The following is a 22,039-nucleotide window of genomic DNA, read 5'->3' on the forward strand; positions in this document are numbered from 1 at the left end:
TTTTATGGTAAAGCGCCCATACTGCCTTCTCTTCCAGAAAGTCCTATGGCAGAACTGGTCTTCCTCTACTTCCTGTTCTTCTATGACAGTAGCCTCTCAAGTACCACAGGTATTATGGTATGACTGTAAAGTTTTGTTTTGTTAAAGATTTTATTTATTTATTTGACAGAGACACAGCAAGAGAGGGAACACAAGCAGGGGGAGTGGGAGAGGGAGAAGCAGGCTTCCCGCTGAACAGGGAGCCCGATGCGGGGCTCGATCCCAGGACCCCGGGACCATGACCTGAGCCGAAGGCAGACGCTTAACCACTGAGCCACCCAGGTGCTCCATGACTGTAAAGTTTGTATTCCCTTGTAGATGTGAACCTTGAGAGCAGGGACAGTCTTATTAATGTTTATGTTCCCTGCTCTCCCACACCCCTCACAGTGCCCGTTTGGTGAACCGAATTGTTGAAACTCAATCGCTTTAATAAGCCTGATGCAAAAAAGTGAATGAAGATACACATACTCTCTGACTAGTTATGTATATTAGGACTCTTCTGAGACCACTGACAAACCCACCTAAGCAAAAAAACAAAACCCAAACCCAAACCCAATCATCCCGGATGCCTGGGTGGCTCAGTTGGTTAAGCGGCTGCCTTCCGCTCAGATCATGATCTCAGGGTCCTGGGATCAAGTCCCCAGCTGGGCTCCTTGCTCAGCGGGGAGCCTGCTTCTCCCTCTGCCTGCCGCTCCCCTGCTTGTGCTCTCTGACAAATAAATAAATGAAATCTTAAAAAAAAAACAAAACACCCAATCATCCGTTCACCTTCAGGCACAGCTAGATCCAGAGTTTCAAGCAGTGTCACCCAGACTCTTTCTCTACATCCTTGAGCTCTCTGCTTTTCTTTGCTTTGGGCTTCATTCTCAGGTAAGCTCTGCACTTGAGGTGACAAGCATGGTCACCAGCCTCTGGAGGCTAAATTCTGCCAGTTTAGCAAGCCCAGTAGATTAAGAGTTCCTCTTCTCAAAAATCTCCACAAAGATCAAGTCCCATTGGCTCCGCTTGGGTCATGTGCCCATTACTGAGTTGTAGCCAGGAGCCTGGGCTCTCCTGATTGGCCAGATCTGGGTCATGTGCTCATTCTTGTAGCCAGTTGTAGCCAGGAGCCTGGGCTCTCCTGATTGGCCAGATCTGGGTCATGTGCTCCTTCTTGGACCCAGGGAGTGAGGCCTGCTGCACCCAAATCGCGTGGGTTGAGACTAGGGGAAAAATGGTTGCTCAAAGGCGGTTGAGGGTGATATTACTGCAAGAAAGGAGAATAGATTGTGGGCTGAAAGTCACAATGTCCACTCTATACAAGCATTTGACAATTCGTGTGTGTGTGCGCGGGTGTAATTATATGAATTACAACAGTAACAACGGTAGCTACTACCATCAGGTGTTTACTATGTACCAGCACTGTTCTAATCACTTTACATCCGTTAGCTCATTTAATCCTTACACCAACTTATTATCTTCAACAGGCAAGAATTCAGGTCTAAAAGAATTAATTACCATGCTACATTGTCTCACATTAAGAAAACATTGGTCAGAAGCATACTGGAGTATTTGGGTTTTTTCCTTCCCCTCCCACCATTCTACCGGTGGGGCCAATTCACTCAGCAGACGCTGAGGGCTGTCGTGTCCAAGTCTTCCACCATATACTCAGGAGACAGAGAAAAGTAACAGGAGATCCCTGCCCGGAAGGATCCCAGTCTGGTGGGGGAGACAGACACATGAACACAGGATTACCGTTCAATATGGAAAGTGTTACAGCAACGTTCTCTACAAAGAATTCTCCCTTTTGTTTCCTTCCACATAAAGGGGTTTTAAAAATCTTATTATACGTCAGTAGTGTTATGAAGAGAGGATCAAAGACTTTGAATTAAAATAAAAATTATTTCTACCATGGACCTCATTGAGCGTTATTAGATCCAGAAAAGGGTGATCAAATGGGGGTGGCCCTGTTCAAATTACACTTTGCAATTATGGAAATGTGCACACTGCTCGCCAGCTAGCAGCTTCCACAGTGGCAGGCCTACCCTTTCACATTTCCCCACCACGTCTAGTCTGTGTTCTAGTTAAGTTGTCCTGTGCCCCCTGGACCTAACCTAACAAAAGCATTAAAATTAATCCGGTATATTTTAAAGCGTGGGAAAGGCAATTTGGAGTGGTACTTTCGTATGCACGAAATGATGTGAATTACCGTCTGTAAGTTGTTACCATTTTCAGTACTCTTGCAATTCTTTTATTTTAACGAAGTATATAATCTCAGTTTGGTGTTAGCTTGTCTTTAACACCTCCTTAGTATGTGCTGATCCCCTGTTAACAGAGAGAGCGCAAGCGGACCCAGGCCTCAGTGTCAGAACTTTGAATAGGTAACTAACCTATTGGTTAGACCTAGTTGGGATTCAGTGACACTATTTGGCTTTCGTTGTGTTTACTTTTAGAGTTACCTTCTATTTATGTCACAGTGTGACATAAGTAAAGCTTTCCTTCAAAGAAACATATTCAACCTTTGAGTTGATCAATTTAAAGTAAAATATTAAGTAAATGCTGGTAGAGGTGGACATAGCTCCATTTGAGAGAGTATACTCAGCTCAAGTTTTGGAAACACTGCCCTCACCTATTGGATCCCCTATTTTTGACTTTTCGGATAGCTTTTCACAATTTTTTTTTTTAACCCCCAGGCAGGTTTCCTTTCTCATTCTGTGCCCCTCAGACATATTGTGCAGAAGCTGTCTTATATGGGACGCCTGGGTGGCTCAGTCGTTAAGTGTCTGCCTTCGGCTCAGGTCATGATCCCAGGGTCCTGGGGTCGAGCCCCACATCGGGCTCCCTGCTCCGCGGGAAGCCTGCTTCTCCCTCTCCCACTCCCCCTGCTTGTGTTCCCTCTCTCGCTGTCTCTCTCACTCTCTGTCAAATAAATAAATAAATAAATAAATAAATATACAAACTTTAAAAAAAAAAGAAGAAGAAGCTGTCTTATGGTTCTCTCCAGAGTGACCTGCAGTTGTTTATAGGTCAGTCTTTCTGGCTAGACTGTGCTTCTCTTGTTCATTTCTCGGAGCCCAGCTCCCAGCCCCAGATCTGGCCCAGAGAAGGACCCAGGATTGGGCTGCTTGCTCTGTGCTCTCACGGATGAAGATGGAGCTTTCAGGACTGTCTTGTACAGCATCTAGGCTCAGCTACCTCGTGCCAAGGCATTTCTGCCCCTTAAAGTCTTCTCTCTGTCACGGTTCTGTTAGAGGCAGAGAGGAGGCATGTGAAGGAATTTCAGCAAGGGCACACCGGATCCCGAACTGATGTGAAGGGCAAGGGAACGACACAACCCAGGGTGTGTTCTTGGCTGATGTTAGTGACCCACTGTTGGAGGCGAGGGGCGGACTCTGATTCTGAAGGGGACACATCACCCCTGTAGGCTGAAAGAAAGCTGTTTGCAAGGGGCTGCTTGCTCTCTCTTCTCCCTGTTGCCAGAGCCACTTGCAGCCTACCCCTGGGCAGCTGTCTTTTCAGGCCACGTAGAAGGGACACTTTAGTTGATGTTGGAACATCCAGCTTTCAATGATGAGTGCTAAGCACAGAGGTGGGAGCCCTCATCCTGTTCACTGAGCTTATGTATGTGTGTAGGTAGGAAAGGGTAGGAAAGGACAGGGGGTGGGGAGGTAGCACCTGAACGTCCAACCCTGGTCTTGTATGAGTCCCTAGTCCTGATTCTGAATATTCGGGAAATCAGAGGTTCCCTTCCCACCGCATCCCCACCCCAAACTTGTACCCCTTAGCTGAAAACTTACCCAGTATTTTCTTAAGGTAATTAAATACAGGCAGAACTGAGTAGAAGTGCTCTCCACCACATCACCAGAAGAATGAAGACTTTTCAAAAGCAGGAGGTTCTCGGAAGTATTTGCTTTGATAAATAAGCCCTTTCTGCCCACACTCAGAGCACTATCATGGGTGTATTTCTGAGAATCTCTGTGGTTCATCCTCCATGGGGTGTCTGGTTTTGATTGATAATGAGCCCAACGAGAAGAGTACACCTGGAAGGAGTCTCCTAATTGGCTTTGCCCTACTTGCCAGTGGCAGGAGTGATGAATCACTTGGTTTCTCAAACTTTACTTACTCAAGTTCCCACAAGGGGCCTGGGACCTGGGGCCTGGCCTGAAGCAGCCCACTGAAGCCCGTGTTTCTTTGAAGTCTGCAGTTTTATCTTAAAAATGCAGGCAAATTTTATATTCTACTGCATAACATATCCTTGTTTGTTTCAACGTGAAAATGTATAAAATAACTGACCGATTAAAGTGCTTAAATCTTTAATCGCAACTTTTTTTTCCTGTCACCAATTTTTGGGTAAAAATGAAATTCCAGAAGCAACTTGGGGTATATTTGAATACAGTGTTGTGATGTGCTTTTGGGGAGTCAGCCCCAGTTGTGAAAGCACGTCACTGGGTGATCCCAGCCCTTTCCAAATGCCTTCCAGAACACACGCAGGGCTTCTGTACACCCTCCTCCATGCAGAGGGTGCTAATGGGAAGTGGAGAAGCTGGTGGCCAAAAGACTGTCCCACTGCAGAGTGTCCCTAGGGCTTGGCATGGCTAGCGACACGGTTAGGATTAAGTAGGAAGACGTATTTCTTCACTCAGGTATAAAACTTCTCTATGAGAATGTTTAAATTTTGCATTTTCATTTTGATGATTTTTTTTAAAGGATGGAGAGGCATATTCTGGGATAATCTGAATGTTGGCCTCAACAACTGAGTTCTGTTAGCAAATAAATTGGGGTTCCAGGCTAGTACTTCCAGTTCCATGGGCTAATGAGAAAAGAACCAAGTTTGACTTAATAGGGGCGCCTGGGTGGCTCAGTTGGTTAAGCGTCTGCCTTCGGCTCAGGTCATGATCCCAGGGTCCTGGGATTGAGCCCCACATCAGGCTCCCTGCTCAGTGGGGAGTCTGTTTCTCCCTCTCCCTCTGCCCCTCCCCCTCCATTTGTGCTCTGTCTCTCATTTTCTCTCTCAAATAAATAAATAAAATCTTTAAAAAAAAATAGATGAATGGATAAAATGTAGCATATAAATACAATGGAATATTATTCAGCCATAAAAAGAAGGAAATCTTGCCATTTGTGACAACATAAATGGACCCTGAGGGCATTATGCTAAGTGAAATAAGTCAGACAGGAAGATAAATATCATATGATCTCACTTACATGTGGAATCTAAAAAAACAACAGAACTCATGGATACAGAAAACAGGTAATTGCCAGAGGTAGGGACTAAAGGGTGGGCAAGATGGGAGAAGGGGGTCAAAGGTACAAAGTTCCAATTACAAAATAAATAGGTCATGGGGATGTAGTATACAGCATGGTGACTATAATTAATAATACTGCATTGTATATTTGAAAGTTGCTAAAGGAGTAGGTCTTAGATGTTCTCATCACAAGTAAAAAAAAATTTTGTGACTGTGTGTGGTAATGGATGTTAAGTAGGTTGTGGTGATCATTTCACAACATAGGAATATTGTGAAATATCAAATATCAAATCATTATGTTAAACACTTGAAACTGTTGTATGTCAATTATATCTCAATTAAAAAAATGTGGTCTGGAAATGGACAAACACAGTGAAGTTGCAGCCACTATGGAAAAGAGTATGTCAGTTCCTTAAAAAATTAAACAAAGAATTACATTTGATCCAGCAGTTTCACTTCTTGGGTACATACCCCAAAGGACTGAAAGCAGAGACTTAAACAGATATTTGTACACTCATGTACATGGCAACATTATTCATAATAGCTGAAAGATGGAAGCAATCCAAGTGTCCAGTGATGGATGAGTAAACAAAATGTGGTAGAGGGGCACCTGAGTGGCTCAGTCGTTAAGCGTCTGCCTTCGGCTCAGGTCATGATCTCAGGGTCCTGGGATCGAGCCCCGCATCGGGCTCCCTGCTCATCGGGAAGCCTGCTTCTCCCTCTCCCACTCCCCCTGCTTGTGTTCCCTCTCTCGCTGTGTCTCTGTCAAATAAATAAATAAAATCTTTAAAAAAAAATGTGGTAGAAACATGTAATGGAATATTATTCAGCCTTAAAAAGGAGGGAAATTCTGCCATGTGCTGCAATATAGATGAACTTTGAAGACATTATGTTAAGTGAAGTACATCAGCCACAAAAGGATACATACTGATTGATTCCGCTTAGATGAGGTACCTGGAAGAGTCAAACTCAGAGGCAGAAAGTAGAATGGTTGTTAGCAGGGGGTGGGGAGAAGTGGAAATGGGAGTTGTTTAATGAGCACAGAGTTTCAGTTGGGGAAGATAAAAAAGTTCTGGAGATGGATGGTGGTGATGATTGCACAACATAGTGAATGTACTTAATACCACTGAACTGTACACTTAAAAATAGCAGAAACAATAAATATTATGTTATGTGTATCTCACCACAATCAAAAGAATACATAGTGACCGGAGTTTAGCAAATCCGTGTTCACAACAGCAAGGACATGGCCTGGTTCTCAGATCTCCTCCAAGAACACACAATAGCCGCTGCATACTTCCTAAGGCAGGTGCCATATCAGGCATTTGATCCTTCTAAGAGGGACTTCCTTAAGGTTCTCCAAGTGAACATTGTTGCGGTCCTAAGATAAAACACAGGGAGAAAAATCAACAAAAATATAGTTCTTTCAAACTAAAGTTGGCCTGGTTACTCTGCTGAAGATAGTAACTAACACATACAATCCAAGTCACATTCCTCAGATGTATGCATATGGAGCACAAATTCAAATTAATGCAGTGAAATTCTGCATAATGATTAAATTCTAGGATCTATAGCAGAATTTTCCAAAGTATGTTCTATGGGATATTCTTAGATGTTACCTGAGAAAGAGAATTCTGTTGTCAGGTACATTTTGGAAATTCTGGCTTAAACCAGGGTAAACAGCTTCTTTACTGCAAGATTCTCAAAGGCTTTAACGTGCTAGCGTGTGACACGGATCTCCAAGGAGGGAGGCCTGGAGGATCCTCATAGAAGTGTCTGCCAAATGGGTTTGACCACATGATGCTTTTTCATGATCATATGAGGGACTGATGTTCTATAAACACACTTTGGAAAACTTCCATTTAGAGAGAAGTAATAAAGTAGAAGAGGAATATAGACTAGACCACGGATCGACAGACTGTAGCCATCGGGGCTAATCCGCCCAGCTGGGTATTTTTTCACAAAGCTAAGAATGGTTTGTACATGTTCAAATGATTACGTTTCAAATAGTTATGTAAGTCCTTGCATAACATTCTAGTTTTGACTCTTGGCTCCCAAAGCCTGAAATATTTACTATCTGACTCTTTAAGAAAAAGTTTGCTAACTCCTTTCCTGGGCAATGAAAATATCTGAAGACTTGTTAATTCTTTTCACTCTTCATAGAAACAACAGCGATTATGATGTGCTATTGGAAGTGCCTACTACGTGTTAGGCATACATTGTTTCCATTAATCTTCACAACTGCATGAGAAAGGCATTATTGTCCCCATTTTACAGATGAGGATGCTACGTATCAGGTCAAGGGTGTATCAGAGCCAGGACTCAAACCCGGGTCTGTTTAACCCCAGAGGCCACAACTGTTCCTTCGATGGGGTCTTACAAAGTGGGGTCCACACATCTCAGAAGGTGGTTAAGACAAGTCATTGGAGTGTAGCTGTATTCAGAACTCTTGTTTTCCATCTGTGTCTCCTATGTCTTTCTTTCACACAGAACACTTCCCTTCTGACATTTCTGGCCACCAAACATATGGGTTTTTTCCCCACACCAAGCAAGTCTCTGCAACACCAGCTGGGTATCCTACAACTTAACTTGGTTTTAACACTATCTACCTGGAGACAGTATCAGATACCGTGGGTTCAGGGTTCAGTCCCACATGACTGCCCCCCACCCCTTCAGATGCTAACTGCAAGTATTAAGTCCCCAGGTTACCTACAACTTCTGTCTGATTTGGCTACAAATCAGAGGTTTCCATGACCCCCTCCTCAGGTTCAATCAATTTGCTAGAGAGGCTCACAGAACTCAGGGAAGCACTTACTTACATTTACCAGTTTACTAAAGGATATGATGAAGGATACAGATGAACGGCAGAAGCAGAGATACATAGGGTAGAGTCTGGGAGGGTCCTGAGGGCAGGAGCTCCTGTCCTCGTGGAGTTGGGGTGCATCCCCCTCTGGGTGTGGGTGTGTTCGCCAACTTAGAAGCTCTCTGAACCCCATACTATTGGGATTTTTATGGAGGCTTCCTCACATAGGCACAATTGGTCATTAGCTCCATTTCTAGTCCTTCTCCCTTAAGAGAACGGGGATGGGCTGAAAATACCCAGCTTCTAATCAGGGCTTGGTTTTTCTGGAGACCAGCCCCCCTCCGGGAGCCACCCAGGAGCCCACCCAGAAGCACCTTATTGGAACAAGAGCTATTCCTGTCACCTAGGAAATTACAAGGGTTTCAGGAGCCTTGTGTCAGGAACTGGGGTCAAAGACCAAATTAGAACAAAATATGCTCCTGGCGCTCTTATCACTCAGGAAATTCTGGACGTGGGTTTCATGAGCTCTGTGCTGGGAATTGGGGGCATAGACTGATATAAATCTCTTATTATCTCACAGTAGCGAAAAATTACCTCTTTTAATTATATATTTTTAGCTTATCCTTCACTTTTAATTATATACATATATTTTATTATTACATTATATAAAAAGTAGTATAATAAATTAGCTAAAATTAGCTTAATCAGCAGCTAATAGGCAGTTTTTAAGGAGCCCAACATATAGTTTGCCTTTCTCCATACCTCAAGTTAGAACTGAGAGAGACAGAAGGACCTGGAAATTGAAAAACACAATGTCAGCTTTCTTCTTTTTCTTTTTTAATATTTATTTATTTATTTATTTATTTGACAGAGAGAGAGAGACACAGCGAGAGAGGGAACACAAGCAGGGGGAGTGGGAGAGGGAGAAGCAGGCCTCCCGCCGGGCAGGGAGCCCGATGCGGGGCTCGATCCCAGCACCCTGGGACCATGACCCGAGCCGAAGGCAGACGCCTAACGACTGAGCCAGCCAGGCGCCCCATGTCAGCTTTCTTCTTGAGAGAGCCATGGGGGAATCTGGCTTAGGTGAGCTGTACAGCAGTCATGGGTTTCCTCAGCCTGCATCCCAGAATTAGACATGCTCCCTGAAAAGCACAGGACTTCTTCTGTGGGGGCTCCTTTTACCACTAAGCCTCCCGCTGACTGGAGCCAGGTGGAAGGGGTGCTCCCTGAGGACATCTGACCCCAAACAGGAGAGAAGGAGCTGTGTGCTGTGCTTTATGGGCTCTTGCTCCCCTAGATATCAATCATTGGGAGAATACCCTCTTCTCACCTAGGGAGAGAGAAGGCTGCAGTGTTATTCTAGTGAGGTTCCCACCAAGCATGGAATGTAAGAATTTACTACCTAAAAATAGAGTACATGAGGGGCGCCTGGGTGCTCAGATGGTTAAGCATCTGCCTTCGGCTCAGGTCATGATCCCAGAGTCCTGGGATCGAGCCCCGCATCGGGCTCCCTGCTCGGCGGGAAGCCTGCTTCTCCCTCTGCCTCTGCCTCTCTCTCTCTCTCTCTGACTCTCATGAATAAATAAATAAAACATTAAAAAAAATAGAGTACATGATATATTCATTTAGTAATACATATACTTATATACCACATATAGGCTAACTTTTTTTATTGATTATACTCAATGAAAGCTGTTTGATGATGACTATTGTAAACTATACTGTACGAGTGTGGCCAAGTTCCATGCAGTTGAAAGGAAGCCAGAGAACATAGTTAATTGTAGGATCTGGGCCCCCTGAGTCTGAAGAGGAGGTGAACCTAGGCTTTATTAACTTGCATTGGAATGCTCTGAACACAGCTATTAATTTACTGATCACTAAAGGAGAGCTTGTTCATGAGGTAGAAAACAAATTACATTCTTTCAGGCTATTTTCTGAAGTTTCCTACATGGGGCAATTGCGCTATGCGGAAGCCCATTCAGATTGCTTCAGTAAGACCAATAGCCAGTAGGCACCCTTGACATTCATGAGCAGCTCCCCATTCACGGGAGTATTTTGTACTGGCGATGCTGTGAATGTTACCTTTGGAGACTGGGCTGCAGTGAGGGGCAGGGTCGCGGCTGGAGTCAAGGTGAGGAATCAGCTAAGGTGGTGGCTCAGACAGAATTCAAGGGAGAGTTGAATTGTAGACTCTGACATTTTCCAGAGTTGGTGATGAAACACTGCTCCTGCTAGATGATCTGTGAATGGTTTCACCATCAAGTCTGTTTGAGGAACCCACTATAAAAACCCCCCTCTTAGACGTTCACACTGCATGTTATTATGTGAAGCTTTGAGATGTCCGGTGTGTCCACAGAACACTTATTTCAGAATATCTATGAACATTTGTTCTGGAAAAGCTGAATGGGGGCGGATTATAAATTCGGAAGCTGTGATCATTTATTAAGGTCACAGGCTTTGGAGTTAGATATTCAAGTTCATTCTCTCATTAGCTGTGACTAGAGATAAACTTAATCTCTCAGACTATTAATTTCCATCCATAAAACAGGCGTAATAATTCCTACCTAGAAGAACTGTAGTGAAGGTTCAAGGGATAGTATCTACAAGGTTCCCAGTCGATAGCTTGTATTCAATGGAAGTTAGACCTTTTCCCTTAATTATAGAGTTAGGTGTTTGGAAGGGGATGAATTTTTTGAATAAGATTTTGAATCCAGGAACTAATTGTATCAGGATGAGATGTGTACTTTGATTAGCATTTGGCAGGTGACATAGTTCGGGATAAATGAGTCAGCTTTAGGACCAGACACTATGTGCTTGCTCTGTGACACTTTGGTGTGGTGCTTTCACCCTTCTGAAATGTACGTAGTGCCTTCGTATATAAAATGCAGATACCTACCTTATAGATCATTTTGAGGATGAAATAGAAGTGTATGTAGCCTGGAACACAGTAAATGCTCAGAAAAATAACGGTGACATTGTTAACAATAGTATATGAAGTGCCATATTAAAAAAAACTTTATTTATTTGAGAGAGTGATGAGAGGGATAGAGAGCACAAGCTGGGGGCAGCGGCAGGCAGGGGGAGAAGCAGACTCCCCACTGAGCCGGGAGCCCAACGTGGGGCTCAATCCCATGACTTGGGGACGTAAGCCGAAGGCAGACACTTAACCGACTAAGCCACCCAGGCATCCCATATAAAGTGCCATTTTGAACACTCAGACATGCCAGGCAGTGTGCTGAGTCTGGCCATTTCGCAAAAGTGGAGTATGGAGACTACTTCCTCACAACGTAGTTTTAAAGGATGCAGGTTTTTGCCGATTCTGACTTTCAGGGGTTGCAGCCCAGGAGTGTGGACTTCGACAAGCTCCCTGCTAAGTTGTATGGTCACTAAAACTTGAGAACCATTGATTGGGAGGCACAGGTTACAAGATGGTGAGGAACCACAGCTGGACCAGATGGATACTAACTAGCGAAGTGATGGACATTAAACACCCTGGATTTGGAGAAGAGTGGCCGCACGACCTGAGTCTCGGACACACAGATTTACCGTGACCCCTTAGAGGGTCATGGTAAGGAGAGTGGGAGGGAACGTGTGTGAAGGTGTGTGGGACAGTTGGATTGCATTTGGCCTGGCATTTCTGAAGCAGTATAAAGTATAAAGGGAATGGCGAATGCGCCAGTTCCAACTGAGACCTGAAGGCAATGGGTAAGCAGCCCCTGAGAGTAAGTCAGGTTTGGTTCCTGACCATGGTCCAGTCCCCATCCCATCCCATCCCATCCCATGAGGGGAGGGTCAGGTGCCCCTGCATGCCTGCTTCAGGAATCCCATGCCATTCGCAGTTGTATTCTTATGAATGACCACAGTTAGTTTGGAAAGATTGGGAGAAAATGCTCCCAAGGGGGGGGGCGGTGGCTGAAGCACATCATGATTTTTCCTTTTTAGGGGAACAGAGATTAATACAGGAATGACCATTATTCTTAAGCAAGGTCGGTCAGGTGGTCATTGCATTCTTTGAAAGGGAGGATGACTACGGAATGTAAATTTCCCCTTTTGATGTTCTTCTGTCCGGGACTCTGCTGGTTCTATTCTTCTCTCCCTAGGCAGGTGGGCGGTGGTGACATTTTGTCTAATGATTCACCTGAGGCCAAGGAGGCTCCACACTGGGTGTTGGTTTGGCCTCGCCTCTGCCCTTGGGAAAGTAGTAACACATCAGGCAATGCCGTCTACCTCCCAGGAGCGGATGGCGCGAGCAGTCCCTGCAGCCCAAGCGTGGCTGCCCCCCTTGGCCCCCACCACACACTCTTGGCCCAGCAGTAGGCGACACCGGTGAGGGGTTCAAGATACCTTAAATGGGTGAAGCTTTCCATCTTTAGGCACAGAGCTGAGAATATGTGGGAGATACCCAGTGAATACAGGGATGCTTTCCCTTAGTTTCTGGACACCGTCATTCAAAGAATCAAGATGCACTAGGACCCAGACAGAGGAGTCACCCTTACTGTCCAAACAGCTCACCCAGGCTTCTGTTCTTTGAGCCCCAAACTCGAGTCCAAGATGCCAGGGCACAAAGCTATGAGCCTCTTCTTCAGCCAAATGAAATCCATAGACACTGCATCTTCACAATGAAGCTTGAAACCAGTCAAGCATTTTTATTAAAAAAAAAAGAAAGAAAGAAGAGAAAGTCTTAACGGTATATAGTCTATACATGCTAGAGCTAATTGTTTGTCAGCCCACCCCCCTCACATTTATAGCCTCATGTATTTTTGTGTGTTAACAGGAAACAAAAACCACCACCAGCATTTGTCAGTCTGCCAAGAGGGCATGAGGAGTGCCGTGATACTCCGGGATCTCCAGCGTCACTCTATGAGCGGACATGAGGTGGCGGGGCTGTCAGAGCCCCACTGTTCCTGGAGGGATGCACGAAATGGCCCTAGCGACTTGGTGGTGCTCGGAAGCGGGAAATGTGGGGACAGCTAAGGTGACCATGGTTTATCAATCTCCCCTGTACGAGTGAAAGGGGTACTATTAACAGTTACATGGGCACAAAGGCATAGACAGGCACACATGGGGGAAAAGTATGGACACCTTGGCTATGTCAGAATTGCTTATTGCTGTAACAAGCCCGGTGGGGGGGCACCTCCTTTTGGACGTTTATAGAAGGCCTGAAAGTGAAGGCTACTGGGTGTGGCACTGGGTGTGGCCTCTTCAAGGACAACAGAAGTTGAGTCACTTGTCCTGACTGGCGCTGAGAGCCTACTTTGGAGTAGAGGATGGAGACAGGAAGGAAAGAGGGAATGCTGATGCATGACAAGGGTAGCACCAGAAACCAGACATTACCCCACGGAGCTGGATGTTCGAGTCTGTGGGAAGGGTCCCCAGTAGGGGGTCCAGGAGCAGGTGAAGACCGAGGAGCCTCTGGGTTTTAGCTCTGCAGCTCCGGGACTGTCACAGGCTGTGGTCTGTCTAAATGTCAGAACCTCAGCCAAGTTAGAAGCAATTCCTCCAGGCTGACGGAGGGCATCCGACATCCTCAGGCCTCAATGTGAGCCAGTTTCCCACTCCTCCAGGACACAAGGTTTGACATTAGGTAATCTTTGGTCTATCGTATGGTATGGCTGGTTTGCAGCAAAAGCTCTGATGGGCCCGGACAACCAAGGGGGAGGGACAAGACTGCCACGCACGGCTCAGGCTGTTATGTGCCCACCGCCACAGTCCAAAGAGAAGGGCGAGACCTCCCGGGGAGCAGCCTGACCCAACACTTAGAGACTTGGGCACAACGAAAGGATGGCAGCCAAGCCACAAATGTTCCTGTTCTTGGTGACGTCGAGTTACCAGCTATTGGAGGACAGGTGCAACTTCTTTATCCCACTCAGTGCTTTGTACTTGACGCACGCTGTGTCAATACAGACTGTCCATGCCTCAGCCTCGGGACCTTCCAAAACGTGGGCAGATTCGGCACCTGTCCTTTCCTGTGGCAAGTTTGTTTTCCTACACTCCACCTGGTAACGAGATCCCCAGTGGACTCAGAAATGTTCTACGGCCAAGAACTTAGCCGAAGAAATTGGTGACGTGGGGAGGCCTTGTGGTGGAGGCTTAACGTGACCATTGGAAACCCGCTAAGGGCTCTAGCAATTCCTCAGTGAGGTAGGGCATTAAAAGTGGTTCAAGCTGGAGCCCAGCTCCCCCACCTCAGCCTGGGACAATGACATAAACCCATCAAATGGCAGAGACTTTGAGTGAAACATTTTGCGAAGGCCTCTTTTGCCAAGTGGTGATCCTAAAACTCAGATTTTCCAAAGATTTAGCTGCACTATAAGCTATGGTTTTTACATGCCCGCCTCTAGGGCTGGCATTTGGCCTGTGACCTACTGCCCTGGGTGATCATGGGGTGAAGGGAGGAGAAACTTAAATTATGAGGGAGGGTCCCCTGCTTCCCTGGAAATGCCATGCACATTTTGCTGCCGTTAGCAGAGGAACAGTCACGGGCACCAGGGAGAGGGCACCCCTGGATTCAAGTCTCAGCGTGGTCATGATTTGGATGAAACTGGGCATGTGACTTCACCCTGTGAACCTCAACTTTCTCCCCACAGCTCAGCGCTGATCCTATGCACCTCATAGGGTTGTCGTGAGGGTTAAGTTAGAGGGAGCTGAAGCGCCAGGGACCTGCCTGGAGCTTGGCATGGGAGTTATACCTGTGGTCTGGGCCATTTTCTGTGGGCGTAACCTCAGGGGAGTTTTGCATAGTCTCCGTCGGCTGCTCACCGGATGGCGGCCACAGGGCTAGATGCCGTAAAGCTAAGTCGTCCGGCTAGGACAGCCAGGGAGAGCCACCGGCCACCAGACTCCCCACTTCCGGTCGCCCGTGCACGTGCCCACCACTGTGGCACACGGAGCCCGAGAGACGAGTCCTCAGGCCATGGATGTGTCCTGAGCAAAGAACGGCGAACAGAGAGGAACTGGGTTCGGTACCTTCAGTTCACATCAGAATAACAATAATAATAATAATAAAATAAAAAGGCAAGTTCTTTCATTTGCAGGAACACTTCTGCCCACAGAAAGGTGGAACCAGTCTATTCCCACCCAGCTGACCTTCAGGAGGAGGGAACGAGGCCCAAGATAAACCCTTTGCGTGGAAGCAGCAAACAAAAACCACAGCTCAGAGGCAGGCAGGGAGCCACATGGATCCTGGGCTACCCAGCGCCTAGCACGTGGTAGGCGCTCACAAAATACTGGAAAAGGTCACAGAAAGCAGAGAGTGAATCAGAAAAAAAGAAGAAAAAAAAGAAAGGCTGAGTTCTGTCTTTTGAAGTGTAGTCAAATCCTGCATAACACAGCTTCATAAAAGCTGTTTAAGCCAAAGTGGGTCAAAAACTCTGGAAAACATGCTATGGGCTTCCTTCCAAGTGAGGGGACCCCGAAGACGTGGGTGGCCCTCTCCCAGCCTCCCTTCTTCCCCTGACTGCCATCCTCCCCCACGGTTCTGGGCACAGGGCCAAGGGGCAAGTGGGTATTGCCAGAAGCACCTCAGGGCCCTGCGCCCAAGAGCCTCGGGGATGGGGTTCACAGACCGACTGAAGGAAGGAATAAAGATGCTGCTGCGAATCAGAGAACGCGCCTTCTCCTGTAGAAGCATCCAGAGTCCATGTGGCCGTGGGGAGAGAGGAGAGCAGAAGAGGGCTGTTTGCACCGAAATCTCTGGCACTGCAGGCGGACAGTGGGCGTCCCCGGGAAAGCTGGCCCTGTGGTCCCCAGAGCATCACAGCAGATGGACACTCCATTGGAGATCTCTGAGCTGGATCCTCTTCTGCAGGGCAGGGTGGGATGAAGAGGGGTTGTGCCCTCTCACCCGCCAGGCAGCCTGGCCCACGGGCAAGAACTCTGGGCTGGGAGCCAGAAATCCTGGGTCCTGATTCTAATTCTGCAATGTCGCTGTGCCTCCGTGCGCCTCGGTGAGCCGTATCTGTCCGGATGGAAGTGAGAGGACAGACAAGGAGAGGGCACGCACGAAAAGGAAATAGAGAAAAGTACTCTATGAACGCCAGAGAGGAGCAGAAGCGGCAGCAGTCCGCCTGTGGCCATCCAGCTGCTGGTCCTTGCGCCATCAGGGCCCCTCGAGGCTGGCACGGGAGACCACCTCAGCTCCACAGGCTTTATCCCCCAGAGGGGGCACCTGCACAGCAGCGGGAAACGAGGCCCTGTGGCAACCGCCAGAGCTCTGGGCAAACCGCCCCCCCCACCCCCGCGGCCATGGAGGAGGAGCTGTGGAGGGTGCGGGGCACCCCTCAGTGTAGGCTGCAGTGGGTCGGAGGGCTGGTGGCTACGGGAGCAGCCACTAATGCCCCTTCGCCCACACAACAAGCAAGCCACTTGGCCACCTGCTCCTGGCGGTCAGCGTCCTCCTTTCCCTGCCTGGTTAGCCTCCCACTGGGGGGAGGGCACAGGTATGGAAGTCAGGACAGCTCAAGTCCTCTTTCCCCTTCTTCCTAGCTAGTGTGCCCGTGGGCACAGAGTCCGAGGTTCTCTGTCCATCAAACAGGTGCAATATCCCAAGAGAGGACTGATGTGAGGGTTAAAACAAGAGTGTCAAGTGCCAAGGACAGAGTCTGGCACCTGTTAGCTACTCAGCAAAAGGGTGCTCACAAGGGGCGTGGACTGTGAACGGCTCGTTTCAAACAAACTTGGAGATTCTTGCTCGACGGAGACAAAAGTGAAATGGCCCAAGGTTGGGTGGAGATTCCTATTTAAAAAGCCCTGCGCGGGGAAAGTGAAGCATGCTGGGGCTGGAAGCACCCCTTTAGGATCTGTCAGGGTCCCAAGACAGAAGATGGGAGGCGGAATGGCTCAGTGGACCTTCAGGCCCACTCCTGGGGCAGCTGCATCTGGTTGAACCTGAGAGGCTCACGGGCCCAGAGCCTCGAGGAGGACATCTCTCTGGGACTGACAATGGAGCCAACTGCCAGGGCATGGAGTTCTTTCTGGTACCAAGCATTTTGGAAACGGAGTAAATAAAGTCCCTGGACTTTTAGAAACACGGAGAAGTTGGAGCCAGCCGTCACAGACTGGGTGGGGTACCAGCAACGAGACTGCAGTTTCCAGACAATGGTTCTGGTCTTGGAGGCCTTGGAGAGTCAGGGTCCCGCTGCTAGGTGGCCTATAATGCCACCAGCCGGAAGGCAGGGATGCTGGCGTGGAGAGGAAGCAGGGGGTGGGGCCTCTGAGCCTCCAGGGCATGCTGTGGTGGGAGGGACTCCTCTCCACCCAAGGGAGGGAAGAAACCACAGTACTCCAGAGTCTTCCTTCCTTTGAAGCTGCATAAAGGATGATAAATTAAGAGGCATATTAAATATGTGGGTAAAGCCAGCAGGGATGCGCAGGACCGCCAGGCAGGGAAGGAGGCGGCTACGGCTTCTTTTTGAGATAGTTGGAAGGAATCCACCCTTCCCAGGAAGGGGCCCCGCTCAGGACCTGGCAGAACCACCAGCCACTGCTGTTCTTTTCCCGGACCTCGAACACCGTCCCTTCCTGGAAGCTGCTGGTATCTCCGTCTCCTTCAAAGTTGGCCACGGCCACGTATAAAGAATCCTTCGGGCCATCAGCGTTGGGAATGGGGCTTGCAGCTACTTTCTCCCTGTTTTCTCCAATCTTGCCCACCATCCGTGGTCCCAGACCACCTTTGCCTCGCATGTCATCTTGGCCGCCTGAGGAGTTGGAAAGAAAAGGTTTGGCTTTAGGAGGGACCAGCAGTGCCCGGCCTGGGGCAGGAGCTGCCTTGCCTTCGTTGGCTTCCCGCTGTGGCCCTCTGACCTCTGGGAGGGGCCTGGAGGATGAGGAGGTTTTCTTGGGGGGTGGTGGTCTCCGGGGCAGGACCACAGGTCTCTGCGGGGGAGCCTCTTGGAGAGGGGTGGGCACACTCTTAGGCACAGGATCTGTGGTCTTGGCTGGCCTTGGAGGGGCTCTGCAGGACATCTCCTTTGGGCTGAGCCCATCCTGTTTGCCCGTCCTGTCCTGGGTGTGGCCAGGCCCATCACCTAGGAGGAAACTCCGGCTGAAGGCCACATCTTGGCCCCCGGCAGCCTGGTGGCTGCTCTCTCCATCCAGTAAGGGCTTCTCTTGGGACTTGGCAGGCCTCAGCTTGCTCCTGAGGTTGCAGATGTCCACTTGATCTTCACCCTGAGGTGGCTCTGTCCTGGGGGAAGGAGCTGGTTTGGGCCTAACCTGAGGTTTGGACTTCAAGAAGAGATTTTGGGGAATAACTTCTGTCTTCTCCTCTGATGGGTCGGCTTTGGGTTTGGAGATGGGTCGGAGGTTGGGCTTCTTCACCTCCTTGGCCAATACCTTGTGGCCACACTCCAGCCCCATCTCATTTTTCAGCTGGAACAACTTGCTTTTGTCGGGTTTGGGCTCTGGTCTCCTGCTGTCCCGGGCTGGGGGGGTGTGTTTAGTTGGAATCATTGGCAAAATCATGCCTGGAGGTTTGGGTGAGGAGCCCCTGAGCTGTTCCATCCTCTGCCGCTCCCTCTCCTGTAGCTCCCCTTCCGACTTGATGATGGATTCTTTACGGGGAGGGAGGCTGGGCTTCTCCTCCAGGTCGGGGCTTGAGATCTCTTCGTAGCCGGCACATGAGGACATGTCGGAAGAGGCCTTCCTCAGGGCCTCCTTGCCACCCTTCCAGTCTTTGGACCACGGCATCCCGGAGTCCACGGCACTGTGTGGTGCATCGGGCAGGGGCCGGGAGGGGCCGATGGCCTCACCGCCCGTGTTGTTCTCCACGGCTGCTGCATCCCCTGGATGGAGCTGGGTCACCTCGTTGGGCAACGGAGCCAGAAAGTTGGGTCTTGAGGCATTGCTGGTCTTCTTATACTTGTCAATGAAGGTTGCTGGGGCCCATCCTTCCTTATCTTCAATCTGAATGTACCACCAGCCGCTCAAGTTCTTCTCGATCACCTGGAGGGGGGAGGACAGAGGAGAGCACTTAGTAGGTACAGTCTCAGGGCCAGTTAACCAGAAGACTCCGGGAAAACCCACATGTAACTGGATTCTAGAAACAGGGATTTTTCACTCAGCAGATTCCCAGACAACGGCTGGCATGGACCATCTATGGAGACTTTACTGTGCATCAGAAACATCTTACACGGGGGTAGGTTCTTGTCTAATTCTGGATATCCCCGAAAGCAGTCCTGGAGACACGGACTTGGGTACAGGTAATTAATTTGAGAGGGGATTTCAAGAAGCGCAAGTAAGGAAATGGGAAAGAGAGAGCCAATTATGAAGTTATTGTTCTGGGCCACTGGGACTTAATCAGCCAGGGACCCTTTGAGACCACGCAGACTCATCCCAACTGGGGGTCGGGGCCGTTTACCTCCCAATTCCTAGTCCCCAGCCCCCTGGGGCATTAATCCCCCTGGCCTTTCTGGGCAGGTGCCTTCAGGCAGGTGGAGGAGGTGGGAGGCTGTCAGATACAGGGACCCGTGTGCAGCTGGTCAACTCGGGTGGGTCGGGATGCAGGGCAGGCCACCAGCAGTGTCGGCTACGTTTCTAAAGAAGTGCAAGGCAAAATCCACACAGCCAAAGCTAGCCTTGATCGCGGCTCTTTCCGTTGAGCACCAGATGATGCAGCTGGCTGGTGTTCAGAGGACACGCAGTACCAAAAGTGCACGCCCTTAAACATGGGGATCACATTCAGCTCGGGTTTAGATAGAGGGGAACCCCTGCTGATGAGGGCAAAAGAAACCTTCATCTTATCTCCTTCTCCCTCTGGGATATACACCCACTGAATGGAACAGTGGGCGGAGTCACCCACGGAATTTAAGGTCTCACGTTTCCCGTCTCCTCTTTGTTCAGTACTGCACAGCTGAGTTGCCCGAAAGGTGTGTCTGTCGCATGTTATGGGCTGAACTGTGTCCCCTTCAAATTCGTATGTTGAAGCCCTAACTCCCGTACCTTAGAATGTGACTGTATGTGGAGAAAGAACCTTTTCAGAGGTAATTAAATCAAAATGAGGTCATCTGGGTGGGCCCCGAGCTAACATGACTGGTGTGCTCATAAGAAGAGATTAGGAGCCCGAGAACATTCAGAATGAGGGACGACCACGTGTGAACACAGCAAGAAGACAGCTGCCTCTAAGCCAAGGCCAGAGGCCTCTGAGAAAACAAACCTGCCGCCACTTTGACCTTGGACTTCCAGCCTCCAAAGCCGTGAGGAAATAAATCTGTTGTTTAAACTGGCCAGCCTACGCCATTTCATGACAGCAGCCGGAGCAAATACACCGCGATTCCCTGGAGGGCCCCATGCCTACGAGGTCTGATGAATGCTTGCAATGGCCTTATGAGATGGGGATTATCATCCCATTTTACAGATGCAGAACTGAGCCTCAGGACAACTGAGGAACTGGCAGAGGGTCATGTGGAAGATTAACGGTGGAGGTGGGGGTCAAAGGCAGGTCAGTGGGTTCCAGAGTCTGAGCCTTTACCACTCCTCGACCATGCCCGGGCAAGGGGACCTGCCGGGGGAGGAGCCGTGCTTGAGGTGGGGAAGTGCAGGGGGCGAAGGGGGCCTCGGGTGAGGTCCTGCCACTGCCTCCCTCCGCCCCACCCAGCCCAGCCTGAGAGGAGTGGCAGCCACAGACCCGGCGCAGGAAGCAGAGGCTGAGCTCTGGGGCCTGCAACCTGGGTTCTAGTCCTGGCTCCACCTTTTGTTGCCTGCATGGCCCTGCGCAAGCCACGTGCCTGAGATTCCACAGCCCGAGATGGGGAGGCTGGTAAGAACAGTAACACCCACTTGCAGGATTTTCACGATGACCACATAAGCTAACGCAGACAACAGCCCTCGATACATGCTGAAAGGTAAATGCTCCCCTTTATTAAATTACAGTGCAGATCACTGACAAGGCAGGATGCATGTGACAGGTGTATACTTAACGTGTCCCGCTGGTTTCCCAGAAAGGGTACTGATAAACGCAAGCCCTTTACGTGATGTCTCACCACACTCGGTAGCTCTGGTAATAAAGTGATTCTGGGCCTATAAGTTACTGTCGGCACAGCCACAAGTTCAACTCTGGGTATGTGAGAAAATGAAAATAGGACAATAATCATAGGGAAATATATGAATGGGGATTTGCTAAGCTTACACTCTATGCAAATACTACGGCAGAAGCTCTAAACATTTGTGTTCTTGATCACGATTTATGGGAGTTTTCATTTACTAGAGAGAAGCCAAGAACTATTATGAATAAAAGCAAATGCCAAATCACAAGAATGGAGGGGAAGGAAAAGAGCCTGGGCTTTAAAACCACGGAGACCTGGGTTCAAATTCCAGCTCCACAGCTTACTAGCTATAGAACCCTGGACAATGGGCTTTGTCTCAGGTACATCTGTAAAATGGGCTAAAGATATCAACCTCCTGGGACTTCTGTGAAGACTAGTTCTCAAGTAGGTACGGCACCTGGCACAGACGCTATCTATACGAGCATCGTCGTCATTATCATCAACACATGTCTTGACCATACACAGACCAGGGAGGGAACTAAGGTACTCCCAGCAGCTCCACTGTTAGACCACGGTGGCCCCATTAAAGAACTCTGAAGGTTATGATGACATTGAAATGAACCAGGAATCAAAAGTGGAAAAAAGGAAAATATTAGCAAGTACAGAATTGCTCATGAGAGAAGAATACTTGGTAAAGCCAAAATCTTTATTTTTATTTTTTTTTAAAGATTTTATTTATTTTTATTTATCTGACACAGAGACAGAGATAGTGTGAGAGAGCACAAGCGGGGGGAGAGGCAGGCAGGCAGAGGGAGAGGGAGAAGCAAGCTCTCTGCTGAGCAAGAAAGCCCGATGCGGGGCTCGATCCCAGGACCCTGGGATCATGGCCTGAGCCGAAAGCAGCCACTTAACCGACTGAGCCACCCAGGCGCCCTGGTAAAGCCAAACACTTTAGTGGCAACTACGTCCCACTTGGGTCCCTCAAGCTACCA

At 48.7% G+C, this 22,039-nt stretch overlaps 1 protein-coding gene across 2 annotated transcripts in view; it reads right to left on the minus strand.

Annotated features, from left to right (window-relative positions):
* Positions 1–12,745: 12,745 nt before the first annotated feature.
* The window catches only part of SH3PXD2B (SH3 and PX domains 2B), a 102,350-nt gene continuing 93,056 nt past the window's right edge, over positions 12,746–22,039 (minus strand). For both annotated transcript variants that reach the window (XM_032403719.1, XM_032403718.1), the window contains one exon: positions 12,746–19,008. In XM_032403719.1, the coding sequence (XP_032259610.1) occupies positions 17,464–19,008 (1,545 nt within the window). In that variant the 3' untranslated portion in view covers positions 12,746–17,463. The remainder of the gene's footprint in view (positions 19,009–22,039) is intronic.

This window comes from Phoca vitulina, unplaced genomic scaffold (genome assembly GCF_004348235.1).
Source record: "Phoca vitulina isolate PV1807 unplaced genomic scaffold, GSC_HSeal_1.0 scaffold6, whole genome shotgun sequence".
NCBI classification, from domain to species: Eukaryota; Metazoa; Chordata; class Mammalia; order Carnivora; family Phocidae; genus Phoca; species Phoca vitulina.